Below are 19,678 nucleotides of genomic sequence, written 5' to 3' on the forward strand. Positions count from 1 at the left end.
GGCGCCCAGAACTGGACGCAGTACTCCAGCTGCGGCCTGACCAGTGCCGCATAGAGGGGGAGGATCACCTCCCTGGACCTACTCGAGATGCATCTGTGGATGCATTTCTCCTACTCAGTCTCATTGCCCAAGTCCTGGTCAGAGCTACATGGCTCCCATCCATCTGGCCGGGGGAAGGTCTCAGTGAGTTTTAGCTGGCTCTGGCTGACCAAGTATGGGGAACAGTATTGGTCAGCTGTGCCAAAGGAGACAAGCCCCACGCCAATACCTTGCATTAATCTGGTTACCAGTTTCCCTGGAACCTTTGACCAAGTGACTGGCCATTCATGCCCTTCTGAAACTTGAGGTGGTGGTGGGGGGCTTTCATTTGTCCTTCTCTAGGTGGTTGAAGGCCAGCCGCAACCGCCCTGATGGGGCCTGCTCCTCACCAGCTCAGTACCGAGGACAGCAGATCAGAGACGCTGCCGTCCTCCGCAGCTGCAAGCTCCCTACCAAGCGGTCCAAGAAAGGAAGTCGCCATTAAACAGGTAAGAGCCAACCACACCCAGCAAATAACCTCTGGCCTTGTCTCTTTTCTTGCCAACTTCAAACAGATCTTGGTGCCAGCCAAGTCAATGAGACTTTTGTTTTCACTGATACTAAGGTCTGAGCCCAAAACAATTCATCCATTTATTTGCGGAGATCTACATTTGAAAGTCTCTGTTTCCTGGCCAACAGTGGATGGCACCACAGCTTCCTAGTGCAGGGGACTGAGGCTAGAGCAGCTGCAATGAAGTCAGCTCAGTGAAACAAACCCAGATTTAAGGCCAGGCCACAGAAGGCAAGCAAGAGTAAAATGCCTGGGGGCTGACAGACGTGTAGCTCCCTGGTCTAACTCATGGCGCTTCACTGAAAGCGCCATGAGTTACACCAACCCTCCCAATCAAACAGACATTCGCTGTTGGGTCAGGAGGGTGGGGGAATTGAGCTCTGCTTTGGAGCTGATCCAGCCAAGGAGCTGCGCGTCTGCAGTTTCTCTCCCCTAGCCCTGGCCACCCACTCCCAGCTCCAGTGGTGCCTACACAATGGGAGAAGAGGAGCAGGGAGGGGAAGGAGCTCAGGCTGGGCCTAGAGTGGAGGCAGGTTGATTGGAGCCCCAGGTGGCAGGAAGCTCCAATCCACCTGCTCTTCCCTGCCCCAACGTGCAGGCTGGGTAGACCCCATCCTGAGTTCCCTTCCCCCTCCATCCCATTGTAGACAGCACCAGGGGGCAGGGATGGGTTGCACTAGTCCAGCCACACAAGCAGACGGAAGTTAATGAAGGCACTCTGCTTTGGAGCACCTTCACTTGAACCCTCATATCATAAGGCTTAATTTGTCACATGATGGGGGACTTTTAAAATACTCTACAACCATGCACTTCTGTTAGGGCACAGCTGTGGAGCACTTTCAAGGGGCTGGCTGATCACGCGACAAATGTAACTTCTATCTGTGCCCTCTATTAAGTATCAGGTCTAGTACTTCTCTGCTATAGGCCCTGTGCAAATAATGGAGTTAATTAAAACAGCAATAATTTGGCCCACGGTTTCTTCCTGGTTTGGGACCACAAGGCTTTCATTTACTGAAGTTTCAAAAGTATCTGTTTAAAAGATATTTCTGAAGGGACTGGAGAGATCAGAGAATGAGGGATGAGATATTCAGCCTTTTGCCTCTCAGTCAAATCTGGCCAGTCACTGCCACCCCACAGTTCAGGGTTTGTGTGAAATAAGCTGGTAACCACCATGTCGTTTCTAAGGGAGCTGGTGGTCTCAGCACAAAAAGGAGGCCGTGGAGCTTGGGCTAATCTCATGTGCTGGCAAAAATCCCTCAGGTCTGGTTTAAAAACACATCAGCAGGGGACAGCTGGGAAAGTTGGAACAATGCCTCTTCGGCCTATAACAAAACAGAAGCCCTCGCTCTCCAGACCTGCCAATCCAGCACCTTCCAACAAGCTATAGATTTACCTCAAATGCATGAATTTATTTCAAAATAAGATCTTTGCCTTGGAACGTAGTGTCCTCAAGCCAGAGCTGAGTCCCAGGGAAGGGAGGGTTGAGGCAACAAACTTTTTGAATCTAAAACTCCAGGCAGGAAGCAGGAATGCCAGGGCAGAGAGGAGAAAAGGGGAAGGTGATACAGAAAGCAGGGCTGACTTGCCTCTAAGCAAAGAGCCTATTGAGCCTCTCAGGCCAGACACTGAATATGCAACTGCCTCGCGGAGCCACATTCCACACGGCTGAGGACTGCCAGATGCAGAGACTCTTAAGGATGCACAGAAGCAAGAGCCTCACCGGTGCTGCCGCTCTCCTTGTCCATGCTTCATCTGCTGCTTGATTCTGTCTGCTTGAGGGCCAGATCTGAACCCCCTCCATTAACAGTTTACTACCACTCAGAAACAAAAAAAGGAATCTCCGGGTGCAAGGCAAGTCTTGCCCCCTGCATATAAAGCTCCCCGCTTTTCACCAGCCTTACCCCCCAAACCTCTTATCATTTAGCAAGCAGCTGAGTCTATACAGCTTCCCATGTTCCTCCCCAGCCTGCCTAGACCTTCAATCATCCCCAGCCCAACCTTGCACCCCCTGCACAAGACTGGAAATCATTTAGCATATAAAAATCACTAGCCACTCTTAAAAAGATATTGCCTCTAAATTAGCATCCCTGTATATCTCACTAAGTGTTCTGACTTTCAGAGACCCTGTGTACCCATGACTCCAGTGAGATCAGAGGAAGCTACAGAAATCCATTTTTCAAAAGAGCATGCCACCTAAATCCAGGCAAAGGCATCCAAGTATATGTGTAGCTGTGGGCACTCGCACTCAAAAGTGTTTCGTTTTCCCACCTGTAAAATGGGAATAAGTGCTTCACCTTGCCAGTTGTGAGAAGCAGTTCACCAATGTTTCTAAGTGCGACAGAGATCCTTGAAGGGAAGGTGCTCTAGAAAAGCAGAGCATTATCATCAACAGTATTTTGTTACTGGGGAGGGCAATTGGTTAGGAAGGGTAGAAAGCTGAGAAGGGACTGGAGTCTTCATAAAATAATCATTGTGGTTAAGAAAAATAACATTTCCATCTCTAGTGTGGAAGTTTACCCTCTCTGTATGGAACGGCTGGGATCTCCATCTATAATCTATCAAGATTTCCATTAGGCCAGCAGAAATAACATTACCCTAAGAGGTAGAGGATCTGGCATCTCCAAGGCACTACGGCCATGCACTTTGCTTTCTCCATCTTGTTGTCCATGTCCCTGTCTAGAAAGGAACCATGCCTGCAAGTGGGCTTCAGGAGCTGCTCCTTATCCCATTCTGTTAGAGAGGATTGAGATGAGTGTTGCTGACATGGAGCCCCATAGGCCCACAGCCCATTATGCAACCAAGAAGCAGAGGAGCTATCCCTTCCAGGACCTTATCAAGAGCCTGACCCAAACCCAGATTAATGGAAGGGGTTCAGATCTGGCCCTCAAGCAGTCAGAACCAAGCAGCAGATGAAGCATGGACAAGGAGAGCAGCAGCCCATGGGCTTTCCAGTCTTGTGCAGAGGGTACAAGGTTGGGCTGGGGATGATTAAGGGGCCTGGTTTTCAGCTGGAGAGGGTGTTTAACACAGTCAAGGCAAACAGGCTGCTTTGAAATGTCTCAACTTGGGCACCAAAAATCATTTGTTGTGCTGGAAAATACAGGTTTTAGGCAGCTGCTGTTAAGGCAGCAGAGTTTGAATAGTTTGGGTGAGTTTCTTAAGAATTAAGAAGCAAGTTAGTGGAAAAGTCAGCACCAGAATTCCTCGGCCTCAATTCCAGCAGGAGCAGTGGTGGTAGGATCTCTGCAAGAGAAGCCAATACATCTCTTGACTTGGAGCACTTCATTTAAAGACCATTAAAGAGCCTTGAGGCACCTTAATCTACTTGAAGACCCTTTAACCATGCCAATTTGTTTTCTTTTTTCTCAGTAGGCCCCACACGGCTAGTCCTGGTGACTGCCCACTTCAACCAATCACAAAACTACTGACTCCTTCCAAGTCCATCCTTCAGCTTCCACCTATCAGGAAATATTTCTGATGTATCCAAAACATCTCCAGCCTTCTCAGAGTCCCCGCTTCTCTGCAGACTGCAGGATGGAGTACATCTTTTCAATCTTTTCTGACATTATGTATTTTTAAAGAGTCATTTTAAACTAAAACTATGCATGACCATGCTAAGACAAGCTAACCTAGATCCTGCCAGTAAAGCACAGTCATCTGCCCACAGACAATGATGTAACCAGTGGCCCTGATTGCCCCCATCTCTCTCCTTCCAGTGGGGTGGACACAAATGGAAAGACACAAGGGTTTCTCCCCGTCTTTCCCAGCAGGAAATCCTATCTCGACTCTTGCAGACAGAATCCTCCTCCCACCTGAGGAGTCGATCCCTGCGGGTCAGGGCTGAGGACCATAGGGAAAGCCATGTCCAAGAGTCCATGGATGCAGAGAGGGAGCTTCCCTGTCATTCCAAAAGGAGGCAATCTCTCTCTCCGGGTCAGGCCTGACGTCTGTTAGTGGGACGATGTTGGGGAACCCCCAACACTGAAATAGTTTGGAGGCTCAATTCACTTCTTGCCCCTCCCAAGCAAGAGGCAAGGTATGCATTACGTTGCCCTGTATCTAGGGAGTGACCCGGCTCTACCTTCCTCCTCCTTTGCCTCCCCCAAACCCAGAGAACCCAGTGAGAGGCAGAAAGATGACTGTGGTTTATCGTCCTGGATTTTACAGCACCACAGTTTCAACTTAACTGCATTTTTTATCCTAAAGATTTATATAAATATATATATATATTTATTCCTCTGTAACTGAGTGTAAATGACCTTTAAGGGGATAAAAAAAACCCTCCTCTTACTTCTATATAGAAAAAAAATGTATATTTTCTTATGTACATCTTCTGTATAAAGCTCTTGCTGCAAAGATGAATTCAGCTGCTCTCCCCGTGTCTTCTTGAGATTTATGCCAGAAATGGTTTAAGGGTTCAAACGCCCAAACGAACTCAGGACTTAACTCCTCTTACCCTACAAGCTAAGAGAGGTCAAAGACAATTTGGAAAGAAGGGTTTTATCATTATTCCTGTTGTGGTACAGAGATAACTGAGTCACTCGCAGAATAGTGGCCAACTGGTCATAATGGCTGAATACATGTGCGGGGCTCAGCTCAGGCTTGCTATAAAATCAGCAGCTGCTACCTGATAGCAGTTCATGGAGTTATGCCAAGGCACAAGGTTCGAAGCTGAGTCCTAAGAGCTTCACGGGAAAAAGGCTCTCAAGGCACCACCCCATTCCAGCCTGCTGCCCTATGTTCCCAATCCCTCGGTGCCATTCAGTTCAGAGCATACACCCATCCCTATAAAACTGCTGGTACTGGCGAGTTCTACTGGCACTGCCAGCAATAACAGGAGAAATCTGACTCCCGACCTGACGTGTTTTCCTGTCACCACAACCCGTTTCCTCAGCCTTCACAAGAAACCTGGCGCAGAGGTAGAATAACTGCCTTTCATGTAAAACAGAACAGACTCCCTCACCCATCTGAGTTATCCCAAATGAGTTTCTCCAAAGAATAGGATTTTGGGGCATCCTCCGGAGCTGACTAACCAAGATGAGACAGTGCCCCGCTCACCCCAAGAAGCTGCAAAATCAGTCACTCCTAGGGACTCCCTCAATGTGGATAGCTTCACCGGGTGTTCATGGACAGGGGTGTGGGTGCACATGGGTGCTTACTGATGGAGAAGCCTGCCTGCTCGGTTACGAATACAAAGGGGCAGCTGGATCCGACTGCCCTGATGGTTCAGGGTGTGACTATTTATCGGGCTAGAGACCGAATGAGTGCAATCCAAGAAACAACAGGACAAACAAGCATACACATACATGTTTGAGTCAGCAAGGCCTCGTCCACAGCACTTATCCTTGAAGCATGCAAAACAGGGAAACAGAACAGTTTACTACCACTCAGAAACAAAAAAAGGAATCTCCGGGTGCAAGGCAAGTCTTGCCCCCTGCATAAAGCTCCCCCCTTTTCACCAGCCTTACCCCCCAAGCCTCTTATCATTTAGCAAGTAGCTGAGTCTATACAGTTTCCCATGTTCCTCCCCAGCCTGCCCAGACCTTAGATTTCATAGATTTCATAGATTTCATAGACATTAGGGCTGGAAGGGACCTCGGGAGATCAGCGAGTCCAGCCCCCTGCCCAAAGGGCAGGAAGTCAGCTGGGGTCATAGGATCCCAAGCTGGGGTCCTTCAATCATCCCCAGCCCAACCTTGTACCCCCTGCACAAGACTGGAAACTCATGGGCCCTCTGCCCCCGATCACATGCAGCTGCGTTAGCTCAAGGAGGTTTCGGTCCACTACTATGTTGACTTGTACTTGCTCAACATCCCACTCAAGGGAAGGATGCCAGTGACCCACAGGTTGACTCACCACGACTTCTTTCATGTTCATCTTGGTTATAATCTTCCTCATGACCTCAGGAGGCACTGGGGACCCGGCGATGATTCCTGAAAGGAGGGTGGGGGGAAAGATGACTGCCTTGGAGACTCTTCTTGCCCAGACCATCTCACTCAAAGGGTTTTCCATCTCAGTGCACCAGTTCCTGCTCACAAGGTTTAGCACTTCCACGAACATGGATACTAATTCATTTAGAAGCAGAGCCCAAACATGACACTAAGAGCTGGTCATTTGCTTGGAGGAGCTAAAGAGGTAACACAGTTTATATGGTAGGACATAGGTGCTCCAATCACAGCCTATGGAGAAACGTTATCTGACCCATGGGTCAGCTGTGGCAATTAACACTGCCACTACTCCCCCACTGCCAAAATCCTAGACATGTGGGGAGCCCTGGTGGCATACCTGGGGGGAGGAGGTGAGTGCCCTGCCCTGCTATGCCTCTGGGGAGCCCCATGAGCTAGATGACATAGCCCCAAGTGCTGGATCGGGCCACAGACCCGCTCTGCACACTAGTTCAATCTAGCCTGTGGAACAGCTGCACCCACTCCCCAGACCCCTGGGGCCAGAAAGGTTGGACACCACTGCATTAGGAAAGAAAAGAAAAGATTTCAGCACAAGTTCACACAAGGTTGAAGCTTTGTAAATACAAAGTAACAGCCCAGGAACACACACTCCTTGAAGGGGGACACTTCCAGATACTGCCCCACCCGTCAAGGAGTTTTTATCCTAACCTTGTCCCTCTCCAGTGGGAGAGGAAAGGTGACTCTCTTACCAGTTGAAATAGCTCTAATCAAGGCTGGCGTGCAACCTTCATGCTCAAGCTCATGGGACAAGATGAATCGTCTGTGTATTTAATGGACTTGGAGAAACAGGCCCACTCTCAGCTAAAAGCCCTGTCCACGTCCTTCTAATGCAGACGTCACCAGAGTCTCCAGGTACAACTGTTACCCACAAAGGGCAGGCACACTCCACAGAGATTTGGGGTGCTTTTTTATACAACAGAAAAAGGAAACTCGGGAGTACTGCACATTTTCTATCTGTGGTTTTAAACAGGCATGAAAATATAGCTCTGGTAAATTGAATAAATTCACTGCCCATCACACAACTGCTCTTTTTGTCTTAAGGAACATATACTAAGTACAGTATGCCAGGCATGTACTGCCACATGTTGGTGGATACTGGTATGGAAGTCAATGGGCCTGGTCCCAGCATACAGCGTCCACTTGCTGTTTCCAACAGACAAAACAGCTGGGTACCTCTTTCAACCTGTTGGGAAACTGCTCTGAGTAAAGGAGAAAGGGTGCTAGAGATACGGAAATCATAAGGAAAGCTCTAATGTCAGGCCTCAAATTTAACAGTGAAACAGAAAGAACAAGCAACATGAATCTTTCCTCCTCAACAGCAATTTTCCTGGACACCCCAACTAATGACCAGGGATCGTGGTTTCTCTGGCCAATACCCCCCCAATTTTTGGATTAAAAAACATCACTCAAAATCCACATTTTTTCTGTAATTAAAATTAAACACCCCTATACTGACTAAAATGAAATAATTTTTCCATGATTAAAGTAAAACACCACTAAACCAGGAGCCCTCTTAATGACTGTCCAGCTTCCTTCTTAGAGGAAATTCAGCATGGGTTTTGCTGTTGCCATTTGAGCACCTATACTTACCCCCCCGGAGTGTCGAGAGGTTGTAGCTGTCGAAGTCGGGCTGGGCAAGCATATCTATAAACATGGTTGGAGTGCCATGTAAATAGGAGCATCTTCAAAGGAGGGGAGAGAAAAAACAAAGCTGCTGTTACAGCCCGCTGCAGTATGGACCCAGCACCCTGCTCCCCACCACCCCTGCGTGAAGCTTTGGAGAGCAGTGCAAACTTGGGGTTATTGGATTAATGACTTGATTTTACATTTAGGCAGCAGCAGTGCTTCCACTTTACAGCTACCCAGGAGTAGCACCCTCGAAATGCAGCCATTTCTGGGGTGCAGCTAGGGCTAGAGAGAAAGGGCAGCTGGTTATACACAAAGACCCAATCCCACTCACTAATTGCACGGCAGTGGCACACCTTCCAGCCAAGGCAGCTAGGACCGGGGGAATCACCGTATGCTTGTGACTGAGACAGAGATATCATAAACCCAAGTGCAGCCGAGACAGAACTCGGGGAAGAGAAGGAGAGAACGTGATTCAGCAGGAGTCAAGGGGAGCGGGGAAGAGAAAGGCCAGGAGCTGGGGCTGCCTGCCAGCAAAGCTGAGGCAACAGGCAAAGACCGTGGAGCTGCCTTGTAACTAGAACATGCAAACCGGTTCTCACTTCTCTCGAGTCACCACCTCCAACGCTGCTTTCCCCTCAAAACTTGGAGATGAGAAGACGGCAGTGGGGCCATGCACAGCCATCACCATGGACCCTGCAACCGACCCCAGGCAGTGGTAGAGTGGGACAGGGAGGACAAGCCGGGAGTCCTGGGATCAAGTCAAACAAAGCAGTGAGGAGATAAGACCTGCTCAGGGTCTGAATCATCTCACATCAAGGAGCACATGGGCACCTCTCTCTAAACCACACATCTCTAGAGCTGGCTGAAGCATGGCCTTTCTATGCCTCTGCAAATGTCTGGAACAGACTGCAGAAAACCTTGGTTATTTGCTGGGGTTTATTGCTTTACAATTATTTTTACATTATTTCATGACATGCTAGTAACAACAGAGTAACAACTACAAATACCCTAGCAGAATATAATAGAAAACCTCAACTATGGCACTGATCTTTTTATTTTTTAAATAATTTAGGGAAGTAAATACTCTTCTTTTCCCAGATCCAAGTCTTCCCCATTTGTGTGATTACAATCAACCATGCTGTTATACTACAATGTCAGTAGTAAGCGTTTCTAAGGTGAGATGAAATAAAAGGAAAGTAAATGGAAAGATCTCATTAAATAAACTTTGAAGTAAAATTGCAAAAAAAATTCCCTAATTTTCTGAAACTAAAATGGTCCAAAAATGAAACCAACCAACCAATCAACCAAAAACCCAACATATTCAAATATTTTTCCAAAAGAAAATGTGTTTAAATAGTCATTTTTCCAAACTTATTAACTTGAGGGTGGCGGATACATTCCAAGGAAACTTTCAGAATCAGCTGTACTGCAACAGCCATTCTCATCCAGGGTGCTATAGCGTCCCACGGTGCTGTGAGATCTTTTTTAGGGTGTTGCAAGATGCACAAACATTTACATATGGTTCACAAGATAAACCTAGAAATTTCAAATAGGAATCCAGTGTCAAAAGCACTCTGACCTGCAGTGCTCTGAGCTCTCTACAGTAGAAGGAAAGCCCTATTATTTTCCTGTGATCACAAAAGGAGTGAAAGCTGAAAGCTGGCATTTTCCAAGGGGCATCTTGACTCTAATGAGGGTTTCTTTGGGTCTAACAAGGTTGAGAATCACTGATCTACAGGATACGAGTGCAAGAGATGGGTGCCAGATCTAATGAGCTGAGGACTGCTACCTGAAGACTGAATGGCTAAGGTGCATTAAGCCCAGTCTTGTGAAGGTGCTTCCTGCTGCCATCCAAAGGCATACCCCTCCTCCATCCTCAGTGATTGGGGCTCCCCTTAAAGCATTCTCTCACCATCCCTAACACCCAACTTGGAGCGAAAGACCCCCTTTTGCTGGTCAGAGGTCTACCTTTTCCGTGAGTTCAGTCCCACTTCGGCACAAGCAGCACCCATCCCCAACCTATGCATCCATCCAGAAGACTCACCGACTTAGAGACTCCTAGTCTCATTCCAATCAGGTTTGCATTATTCACAATGTTGTAATGGGAGAGAGTGGCCCCTTTAGGGCTTCCTGTTGTACCCTGGAAGACAGAGAGCATTATGAGATTCTTTCTACAACTCTTTCAGAGTATGAGGTGAAAAGGTTCTTTGTGGGGATGCCCCAACTTAGAGATTTTCGCAGCTATCTGGCCCTTTATTCTCCATCCAGACATGGTGGTATCTGAATGGAAAGCACCACAGTTGTAAAGTGAAATCAAAATACGTTAACTATAGCAGAGATCAGAGTGTAATGATTTAGCTGATAAGCTTTGCTGTCAAACCCTAAGAAGTGCTGAGCTATGGGACTGGAAAAGGAAAGGGGAAAATCTTAAATTATCTTCTCAATCTTACTCCGAAGGGGTGAAGAACAGCGTTCACCCTCTGTGCTTAGCATGCCCACAAGTCTGGTGCCATTCACAAGGACCAGGGTGTTGGGTGCCAGCTGCAGGGCAGAGCAGTGCGAGGCACCTACCGAAGTGAACTGGATGTTGATGGGCTCATTATAGGACAGAGTCTGCTGGATGTCTCTCAGCTGCTTCACATGGCTGCTTTCTGCAGCCTGCATCATTTCGCTCATCTGGAATGTGCCCGGCAGCTTGGAGTCCAAGGTGATGACAATTGATAGATCAGGGAGCCTGGCACAAATAAAAACAGGCAGAAGAATGGATTGCTTGATACCTGTGGGTTATCAAAGGTACACTCCTAGGAAGGACCTTACCATCTCTCTTGACACAGGATGAAGTTTGCTAAGAGGGTCAGAGGGGATAGTGAGATAACCCTTCTATTTAGCAAGTCTGGAATGCAGATTATAAAAGAGGAGCTGTGTGTGACAAAACTGGGATCCCATATCCATGGCTCAGCTCAGTCTAAATGAGAGTTTCCTTTATTTCATAGGGAAGAAACTGTATGATTGGTGGCTGACTTCAAAGTGGGGAAAAGAAAGGGGCCCAATATTATCAGTCAGTGGTCTGGGGTCTATTTGGTATTCAGATAGCTCAGTGACGGATGTCACAGAGTACTGAATTCTACAGACAGAATTTGCTTGGGACCTTTTCCCCTTGGGATTATTCAGTAGCTCCATCACTGTGCAGGGCTGAGGACGTAAAGCAGAACATGGCTGTGGGGCTGCCGAGAGGATTTCTGGTGCATCTTACTTACCTTTTGCTCTTTATTCCTCCTGGGCTGGATTTCTCTAGCTCAGGACAAGCTTGCTTCAGGATCTCATAGTATTTCTGTGATTTAAACTGAGTGGGAAATACCAAAGCCTTGCAGCCAACCTGCAGGGGGAAAGGGAGAGGGAATGAGAGACTCCGTCAAAAGTCAGGCTAAGCTAAACTCATATTATCCAAGAAATAATGAGTAGGCTCTGGCACTGGAGAGGGCACAGCACTGGCAGCCACTGCTGATGGAAAACCTCATGGCCCCAGAGAAACTAAATGCAAGAAGCTAGGTCCTTAATATGATGACACATGGATTTTCTTCAAGGCTGGCTGGTCTACAAGCAAGTGTATGTTACAAAGACCTCATCTTTAATGAGCTTTAACACTGTGCTGGCATCGACCTACCAGAAGCTGTGCTGTAAAGTGGCTTAGAAAGTCACCAGACAGGAAAATAACTGGTTCTTGCAAAGAGAAAGGGAAGGAACACTACTCCTCCTGTGGGAGGGACCCCTGCACCATCCTGGACGACATACAGTGGGATCAATTTTTTTTGTGGCTCATCAAAGCAGCAGCCCTGAGACACAAGGCACGTGCTCACTTGCAATGAGATTTAATGTGATGTTTGGTGTAGGCAGATGCAACTCCATTGACTTTAGTAGAACAACACCCACTTATGTTGGCCTAGGATGTGTAACTAGTACATTATACATAGAATCATAGGAATGTAGGGCCGGAAGGAACCTCGCAAGGCTGTCTACTCCAGCCCCCAGGATCTTCCTTGACTAAACCATCCCAGAGAAGTGTCTGCCCAACCTGCTTTTGAAAGTTTCCAAGCATGGAGAATCCACAGCTTCTCTAGGTGCCTGTTCCAGTGCTGGACCACTCTTCATTGTCAAGCACTTCCTCCTAACCTCCAACCTAAATTTCTCCTGGTGCAGCTTGAGGCCATTGCTTCTAGTCCTGTCCTCTGCAGCCACAGAGCAAAGCCCATCTCCATCCTCTCTGTAATCACCCTGCAGGCATTTGAAGACTGTTATCAAATCCCTCCTCAGTCTTCTCTTCACCAGATTAAATCACCCTTGTTCTTTCAACCTGTGCTGACAAGTTTTGCCTCCCAGGTCCCTAATCATGTTTGTAGCCCTGTGCTGGACACTTTCCAAACTGACCACACTGTTTTTGAAGTGTGGGTCCAAAACAGAGCACAGTGAGGAGGTCTCACCAGTGCTGAAGAAAGCAGAAGAATTACTTCCCTTGATTTACAAGTGACATTCCTGTTAATACAACCCAGGAATGGAAGACGAAGCTTCCATTTCCGAAACTCCTGCTGGCACTCAAGGTGACGGTGATATGGAGAGAGCCCAGGCCAGGGTTGAAACCAGCTTTAATACTGAGTTGATCAGTGTGGAAAAGAGAGCAGCTTGATTTTCCTAGCACTTCCACTGATTTTATTCACTCGTTCCAGCAGCACTACTCTTAAAAGAGGTGAATCAAGCTCTTGCACTTGCACTGTCGAAGCCTGGTGCATAAGTCAGAATGCACCTGCATAGCTGCATCTGCACGCTCCATGGCTCTACCCAGCAGACAGCTCATTTGCATGTGCAGCTGTGGGTTTCCGGGCCTGGAGCATTTTGCTGAACCCTTGCAGTTTCCTTTTTGTTAGCAAGACAGCAGAACAGATTCTGTGCTGCTGACTGATACCAGGCTGCTTGCTGCCTCTGTCACTAGAGCAGCATGAATTGCTGACTTGATTGGTGTTTTTGTCCATTTGGTCAATCAACTGGAAAAAGAACCATTTAAATGTTTTCAGTTCAGGACAACGCAAAATTAAGAAAAAAATTAAGTTCTCTCAGCAAAACGTAGAAACCCAAATATTTCATTTTGGGGTCAAACAAACTTGCTTTTGTTTTCAGGTTTCCTAAGCTTTTGGAGCCCCTTAAACATATTGACTCTTTTTTCGAAATTAAAATATTTTTTCTAAATGGGAAATTACATTTCATTTTGATACAACTGGAACAAAACAATTACAGCAATGAAAATGAGAGCAGCATCTGACCCGCAGAGGCTGAGATAAAAACAAAAGGCACATCTGCAGGGGAGGAAAAGGAAGTCGCTACTGTTCCTCCAAAGCTGATCAGAAATGAAATCTTAGCTCGAGCTAGATCAGGACCTAAAACATAAGCAAGAAAGGCAGGAGCATGACAGCTGTCTGATCCCAGCAAAGAGAGATCTCAGACCCCAAGATCTAGGGATAGCAGAGCACCCCTCCACCTTTAATTTAGCTCTAACATGCAGATGCCCTATCTGATCCTTCTTCTTCATGTATGGACTAAAGAAACTTCAAGGAAAAACATAGCAGAAAATGGCTAAATCTGGGAAAATGGAAGCCAGGTTGTGAGAGGAAAGTAAATGGTTTATATGGAGGATGATTTGGGGAGATCAGGTTGGAGCACTGCTGTGGGAGAAGGTCCTTTTTTGGCTGCCCCAAATCCCCCACTTCCACGTGCTCATGGCGTGGGGGCAGCTGGTGGTGGCACGTTGGCTGTGTCTTCTTGTACTAATCCTTTTGATTGCAAAGCCAAACAAGCCAGACCAGTGCAGGGGGCTCTGTAAACCTGGATGAATTAATTTGATCCAAAATGAAGGTTGAATAGACTTAATCCTTTGTTACCAGGGATAAGAAATTGGATCAGCTTAGTCACCCCTGGTTATCCTGGGGGGTGTTACAGACAGCCTGGGAAACAGTCCAAAGCAGCTCTGAAAAGAAGGCAGGCATGAGGGCAGCCTAACCATGGCCACAACGAGTGGATGGAGTAAAACACAAAACAGATTCAAATGGAACTAAAGGTGGCTATAGAAGAAACACCACATGGAGCAATTCCTCAGGACTGTGGAGGCTGGCACTTAAGAGGCTTTTCTCCTCTCTAGTGTCACCCTGACCCCACTGAAGCCAATGGGAGTTTTACCATTGTGATCCTCACTGATGCTGTCCTTCCAACTGAGCTTTAAGCTCAGCAAGCCTCCCAAAAGGGAAGCTCACTGCTGTGTTCATACTAAAAGAGGCTTCCAAAGAAGTTCAAGGTTATTGCTTTTCTAGTTAGGAAACCTCAAGGGAAGAGTCAGTGGTTGAAGCCTGCTGCTCCTACTCCCCCAGCAGATCAAGAGGACTTGCTGCAGTTGGATCATGAGGCTTGGCTGTCGTTGCATTGACTCGAGGAAGAGCATTGCTTCATCAGGCTTGCTAACCACACACCTGTTGAGCGAGTGGGTTTGTCACCCTTAATGCTTTGCAGTCCGAGGGGACTGCTTCTCAGACAAAAGCAGCTCTGCAACAAACCCTTCGTGCCTACATGGGTTTTCTTCAGCATCTAGTGCAAAAATGACCATTGGCAGAGAGAGAGGGCTCCAACGCAGGCAGGCGGAGGTGGGAAGGTAACCACAGGGAACAACAATAATTGAACGAAGGGAATTCATTCCAGCTGTTCACATTCTGCCTGCCCAACCACCGCACAACAGCACTCCCTCCATCTACCCCCCTAGCCCTGTTCATGCAGATCAGCCTCTTAGCAGCCTTTCTTCCCACTGCTTGAATTCCCCAAGTGCCATAATCAGAAGTTTGTTTCCTAGTGCTGTTCCCATGGTTACCCTCAGCCTTTGACACACTTCCATTTCAAAAGTAAGTGGCATTAGTTGCAAGCGGTCCACAGTACCTTTCTGATCACAAACTCCAGCTCCTGGGCCTGATAGGCTGGATTCACAGACACCTACAAAGAGGAAGAGATGGGAGAATTAATCTAGGCTCTGAAGATGCCTTCAAACTCCACCTTTACACCACACGCTCCAAGAGAAAAGAGGAGAAGACACAGCTTCTTTCTTCTATTTGAAAACCAAGTCTAGGAGATGCTGATCCCAAAGATTTCAGGGTAACATGGGAAGACAACTAACTGATCTTTATTTTTAGTGTTACAGAGGCCCAAAAGCTAAGTGATATAGCATCGTACAAATATGGCCAAGTTAGGGGTAGAAACCAGGCTTCCTGACTCCCAGGCATTTGCCCAGTCCACTAAATTATGGTGATCCCAAATTCTAGGGGCAATTAAGACTCCTTACTGGACAACAAATAGGATGGATACGTCATACAGCTTATAACTCTCTCTAAATGCAGCCTGGCCACCAGAACTATCAAATTCATATATTTGGCAGTCAGCCAGTTGAGCCCACTGACTCACTCTACCCAATACTATATATTTTGAATGATATCAGCATGCTGTACAAAACTTCCAGCCGAGGAGATCATTGTCTAAATAAGACAAACCATATGTTAAAGCAGCAAGTGATACCATCATGTGATGGTTGAATCTCAATGGGGGCAGACAGCATAGTTACATGTATTTAGAGTGGTCCCTTTCTTTAGGGACACAGAATGAATTCAGGATGGATTTGAATAGCAAGTGCTTGGTTGGGCCACCAGGGCTGTATCTAAGGATGTTTCCAGCTTTTTCATGCCACCATTAATTGTAAGGTACATCATGGGCAAGCTAGTGTCTCAGTAGCTTGGCATCCTGAGTTACCCAAGAAAACAGGGTGAGGATAACAGCTGTATAGACTTTGTTGGGACTGTGACTTCAGCTCCTTTGATGCATTATTTTATTTAAGTTATTCAAATCCCTGTGCTCCTGGTTTCACCCCCATCTCCCCTCTTTGCTCTAAGTGAAAAGTACGGGTAGCTCAAGATGAAAGACAATCTCCTTACCAGGATGATTCCTGCCTGAGCAGTTGCAAACTGCATTAGGACCCACTCATACATGTTGGGGCCCCACATTCCCAGTCGGTCACCTTTCTTGAGGCCAAGAGCCAGAAGCCCAGCTGATGCCTGGTCCACCTACAAAAAATGAAAAAAGCAATGTATTCCACAGTCAGATGGGGAAAAAGCCCCCTTACGGTGGGGTGCTCACAGTCCACATCAAGGCATATTAAATCCTTTGGGCATAATGTCATTTTAGCAGCCATTTTAAGAAACTGAGACTGCACATGCTGCAGCACTCCTGTACAGACTGTCAGTTTATTACTTAATTACTATCATATTACTATAAATGATGCATATGCAGAAATCAAACTGCCTCCACTCACGGGTGATGGAAGGCACAAAAGCAGCAAATTTGAAGCATGTGTACAAAGGGAGGTAGGATCTGCTATAAGCAAACACCTATGGGTGAAATTACAGACAAGGCCTGTAAAACACTTCATTCCTCTTCAGCCCCTGAAACTATGACTTCAATAGTCCAAAGCACATAGTGGGCCCACTTAGAGGGGTGGACTCAAACCATACATGAATTACTGCTTGCTCCTGAAAAGACTCAGATGATGAAAACAATCTAACTTGATTTCCAACCCTGCCAACTTGTGTCAGGGCCCAGTTGTTATATTTAAATTACTATTTTGCATCATTATAAACATATTTCAGTTTGGGTTGGACATACACAGCCCAATATCTTCAGGGGCCTCCCAGACACTTTCTGATTTTAAATGACTGGGGTTTCGATTTGGCAGCTATTTGTGAGATCTCTCTGTCCTCTTCTCAGTTTAAGAAACAGGAAGCTTCCATGCAAGTAAATACAGGGTTTCCATTCTTTTTTCAGCAGAGCTCACAATTTTTTTCTCTCTGCAGTTTAACAACCATCCAGCCAATCTACGCAACATAATATATGAATGCCTTGGGTCCAGTTGCTTATATTCATACATCAAACCAGAGATCACATTGCAAACATGGTGGAAATTTGCTGTCCAATTACATGTGGAGTATTGATCATATATCCAAAGTACCCATTTGTGTCACTTATTATAGCTGGAGTTAAGTCCTGCACTCTTCATTCAGCAAAACTCTCACTCATTCCAATGAGTTTTTTACTTGCATAAAGATTGAGAAGCTCGAGGCTGCGGGCTGCTGAAATGGCTGTCTAGACTGCAAATTTACCCTGCCCGCCAGCAACCCCTCAAACACCTGTGCACGGTCTCCCAGTTGGAAGCCATGCGGCAGGGACTGTGGAGCGGTGGGAATGGGTGATTTAGCAATGCTGAAAGGCAGAGTCAATTGGCCTGTCCTCGCTGCTCTGCAGCTGTGGCTATGCTGCATCCAGCCCAGCCTGGGGAGCTGTGCAGTGTGTTTGACAGGGTGCTGCTGAGTGCCACAAGTCTGCAACGTGGACCTGTAGAACAATATTAGATCAGACCCCAATGAAAAACCCTTCAGGCTTGGGCCCATAATAATATCAGAGAGGGGGAAACATTTCGTAGGAGCAGCAGTTTGTTCTGGAAAGTGCTTCATGTATAACATATGCTTCTGGCATGGCTTGCCTCCTCCCTTTGACTTCATTCCTTACAGTGCAGGTAGATAGGATGAACATGGCTAACACCTTGTCAGGCAATGAGGCAATATGTAGGGTTTTCTATCTATTCAGGACCGGGCTGAAGATCCAGAAAAAACAAGCCCAACTCCCCCCTGTCCTGCTCAACCCCACGATGAAATGGCTTTCTGATTGTCTGAGCCTGCTTTCCTGCCAGCATCCTATGACTCCCCGTGGTCATGGGGGATGAGCTACAGGACTGGAGTTCGTAGCACACCAACTGCTTACATCCTGTTTGAACTGGGCAAAGGTCTTCCGAACCCCTTCTCGACAAAACACCACGGCTTCGCGATCTGGAAATTGGTGGACTGCCTCCTCCAGGCACTGATCCACAGTTTTGGTGAGAAGTGGAATGTTTAAGATCCCACAGACGTAGCTGTTGGCTGCTGCAGGCTTGGGAAGGGGCGCGTGTGTGTGCAGAGCACTGTAAAAGAAGAGACAAGGGTGAAGAGTGGCCGAGAGACAGGCAGAGGGACGTGGACAGGGTCTCCCTTGCTGTACCTAACTGACAGGATCCTACGCTGCCCCCACTTTGAGACCATCTTCTATCCTGGTTGCCTTCACCGCACTATAATGTAAGATCCAAAGGACTTACAACCCCCGAGATTCTTGGTCCCAACAGGTCAGAGGTCCAGTTATAAGAGTAAGTTATTGGATATAATCCAGATGCATTATGAGAACACCTCCATACCATAATATCCTACCTGTGCTAAGTAGAGGGCTCCTATTACCATAAATCCTATTATCACCCATAACAGAATCAAAGTCATAACCAATCTTGGTTCCCCCTCCAACCACCCAAGAAATTGTAGGGTTCTTCATTTTTTCTCTCTCCTCTCTTCCCTGCATTTGTATTCCCCCTTTCCTTTTTTTTTGTTTTGTTTTCTCACTCCTTCCTTTTATGTGGCCACCAGAAGTGCACTGCCTACCCTAGTTTGAGAAATCCCAATTTGAGTTAAGTTTCCAATCTTTACTGGAGAAAACTGGAAGGTATGACATGGACAGTCCGAGAAGCCATTTGAAACAAGGCTTCACTATGAGGTGGCCAGGGTACTAAGCAAAAACAAAGCCCAGATGCAAGGGATTTTCCTCGAGAGAAAAAGTCACATCCTCAGCTCAAATGAGGGGATTAACATGAGTAGGGGAATGCCGATTTGCATCAGCTGAGTTTGTGTTTATAACCAGAAATCAAGCCAAGTTAACACAGGCTAGCACACCGATTCTCAACCAGGGTGCCTTGAGATCCTTTCAAGGGTGCTACAGGGCCCCACACAGTGTTTGCAGTGGTACATTTCCAATAAATGATTCGCAAGATAAACCCAGAGGCTGCAAATAGAAATAATTAGTTATGGTCCAAGTCCTCTGCAAAAAAACTGCTCTAAGCTTTTCTGTCGGCAAAAAAAGAGTGAAAACTAAGGGCTGGCATTTCCCAAGGAGTGCCTTGAGTCTATCCAGAGGTGCCTGGAGCCTATCTAGGGGTGCTTGAGTCTAAAAAGGTTGAAAGCCACTGGGCTAGTAGCCATGGGACTGCTACAATGCTGTGAAGGGTGACCCGCTATTCTCCACTCTGGGCCTCTCAAGAAGCCAAACTACAGAGGAAGAGGGACTGTTCAATAAAGAAGAGGCAGTGTCGCCGGAGCCTGCCACAATGACGCTCTAAGACCAGACGGGTGCTCTACAGCTGAACTGAGCACGAGTGCCCAAATCAACCAGAGCGAGGGGAATACGCTCAATAGTTATGCTGGACAGGTCCTTGCCTCTCCCCATCCTCTTGCAAGCATACATCAGGATGAGCACTGTACCTTCTAGGCTACAACACATGCTCAGATATTAC

General features: G+C 47.0%; 2 protein-coding genes across 3 annotated transcripts in view; one reads left to right on the forward strand and one right to left on the reverse strand.

Annotated features, from left to right (window-relative positions):
- The window catches only part of CHAD (chondroadherin), an 11,622-nt gene extending 6,667 nt beyond the window's left edge, over positions 1-4,955 (forward strand). The window contains exons 3-4 of one of the 2 annotated variants that reach the window (XM_019542488.1): positions 382-527; positions 3,962-4,955. In XM_019542488.1, the coding sequence (XP_019398033.1) occupies positions 382-523 (142 nt within the window). In that variant the 3' untranslated portion in view covers positions 524-527; positions 3,962-4,955. Of the gene's footprint in view, positions 1-381; positions 528-3,958 lie in introns of both variants that reach the window. The other variant, XM_019542487.1, reaches the window with a different exon arrangement.
- ACSF2 (acyl-CoA synthetase family member 2) overlaps positions 1-19,678 on the reverse strand; it is a 53,009-nt gene that overhangs the window by 18,785 nt on the left and 14,546 nt on the right. Inside the window, exons 2-10 of the mRNA XM_019542807.1 lie at positions 18,073-18,345; positions 16,194-16,322; positions 15,151-15,204; positions 11,442-11,560; positions 10,756-10,918; positions 10,229-10,324; positions 8,784-8,932; positions 8,146-8,237; positions 6,446-6,522 (exon numbers count right to left, since the gene is read on the reverse strand). Of these exons, the coding sequence (XP_019398352.1) occupies positions 6,446-6,522; positions 8,146-8,237; positions 8,784-8,932; positions 10,229-10,324; positions 10,756-10,918; positions 11,442-11,560; positions 15,151-15,204; positions 16,194-16,322; positions 18,073-18,345 (1,152 nt within the window). The remainder of the gene's footprint in view (positions 1-6,445; positions 6,523-8,145; positions 8,238-8,783; positions 8,933-10,228; positions 10,325-10,755; positions 10,919-11,441; positions 11,561-15,150; positions 15,205-16,193; positions 16,323-18,072; positions 18,346-19,678) is intronic.

This window comes from Crocodylus porosus, unplaced genomic scaffold (assembly GCF_001723895.1).
Source record: "Crocodylus porosus isolate Cpor-Errol unplaced genomic scaffold, CroPor_comp1, whole genome shotgun sequence".
NCBI lineage: Eukaryota > Metazoa > Chordata > Crocodylia > Crocodylidae > Crocodylus > Crocodylus porosus.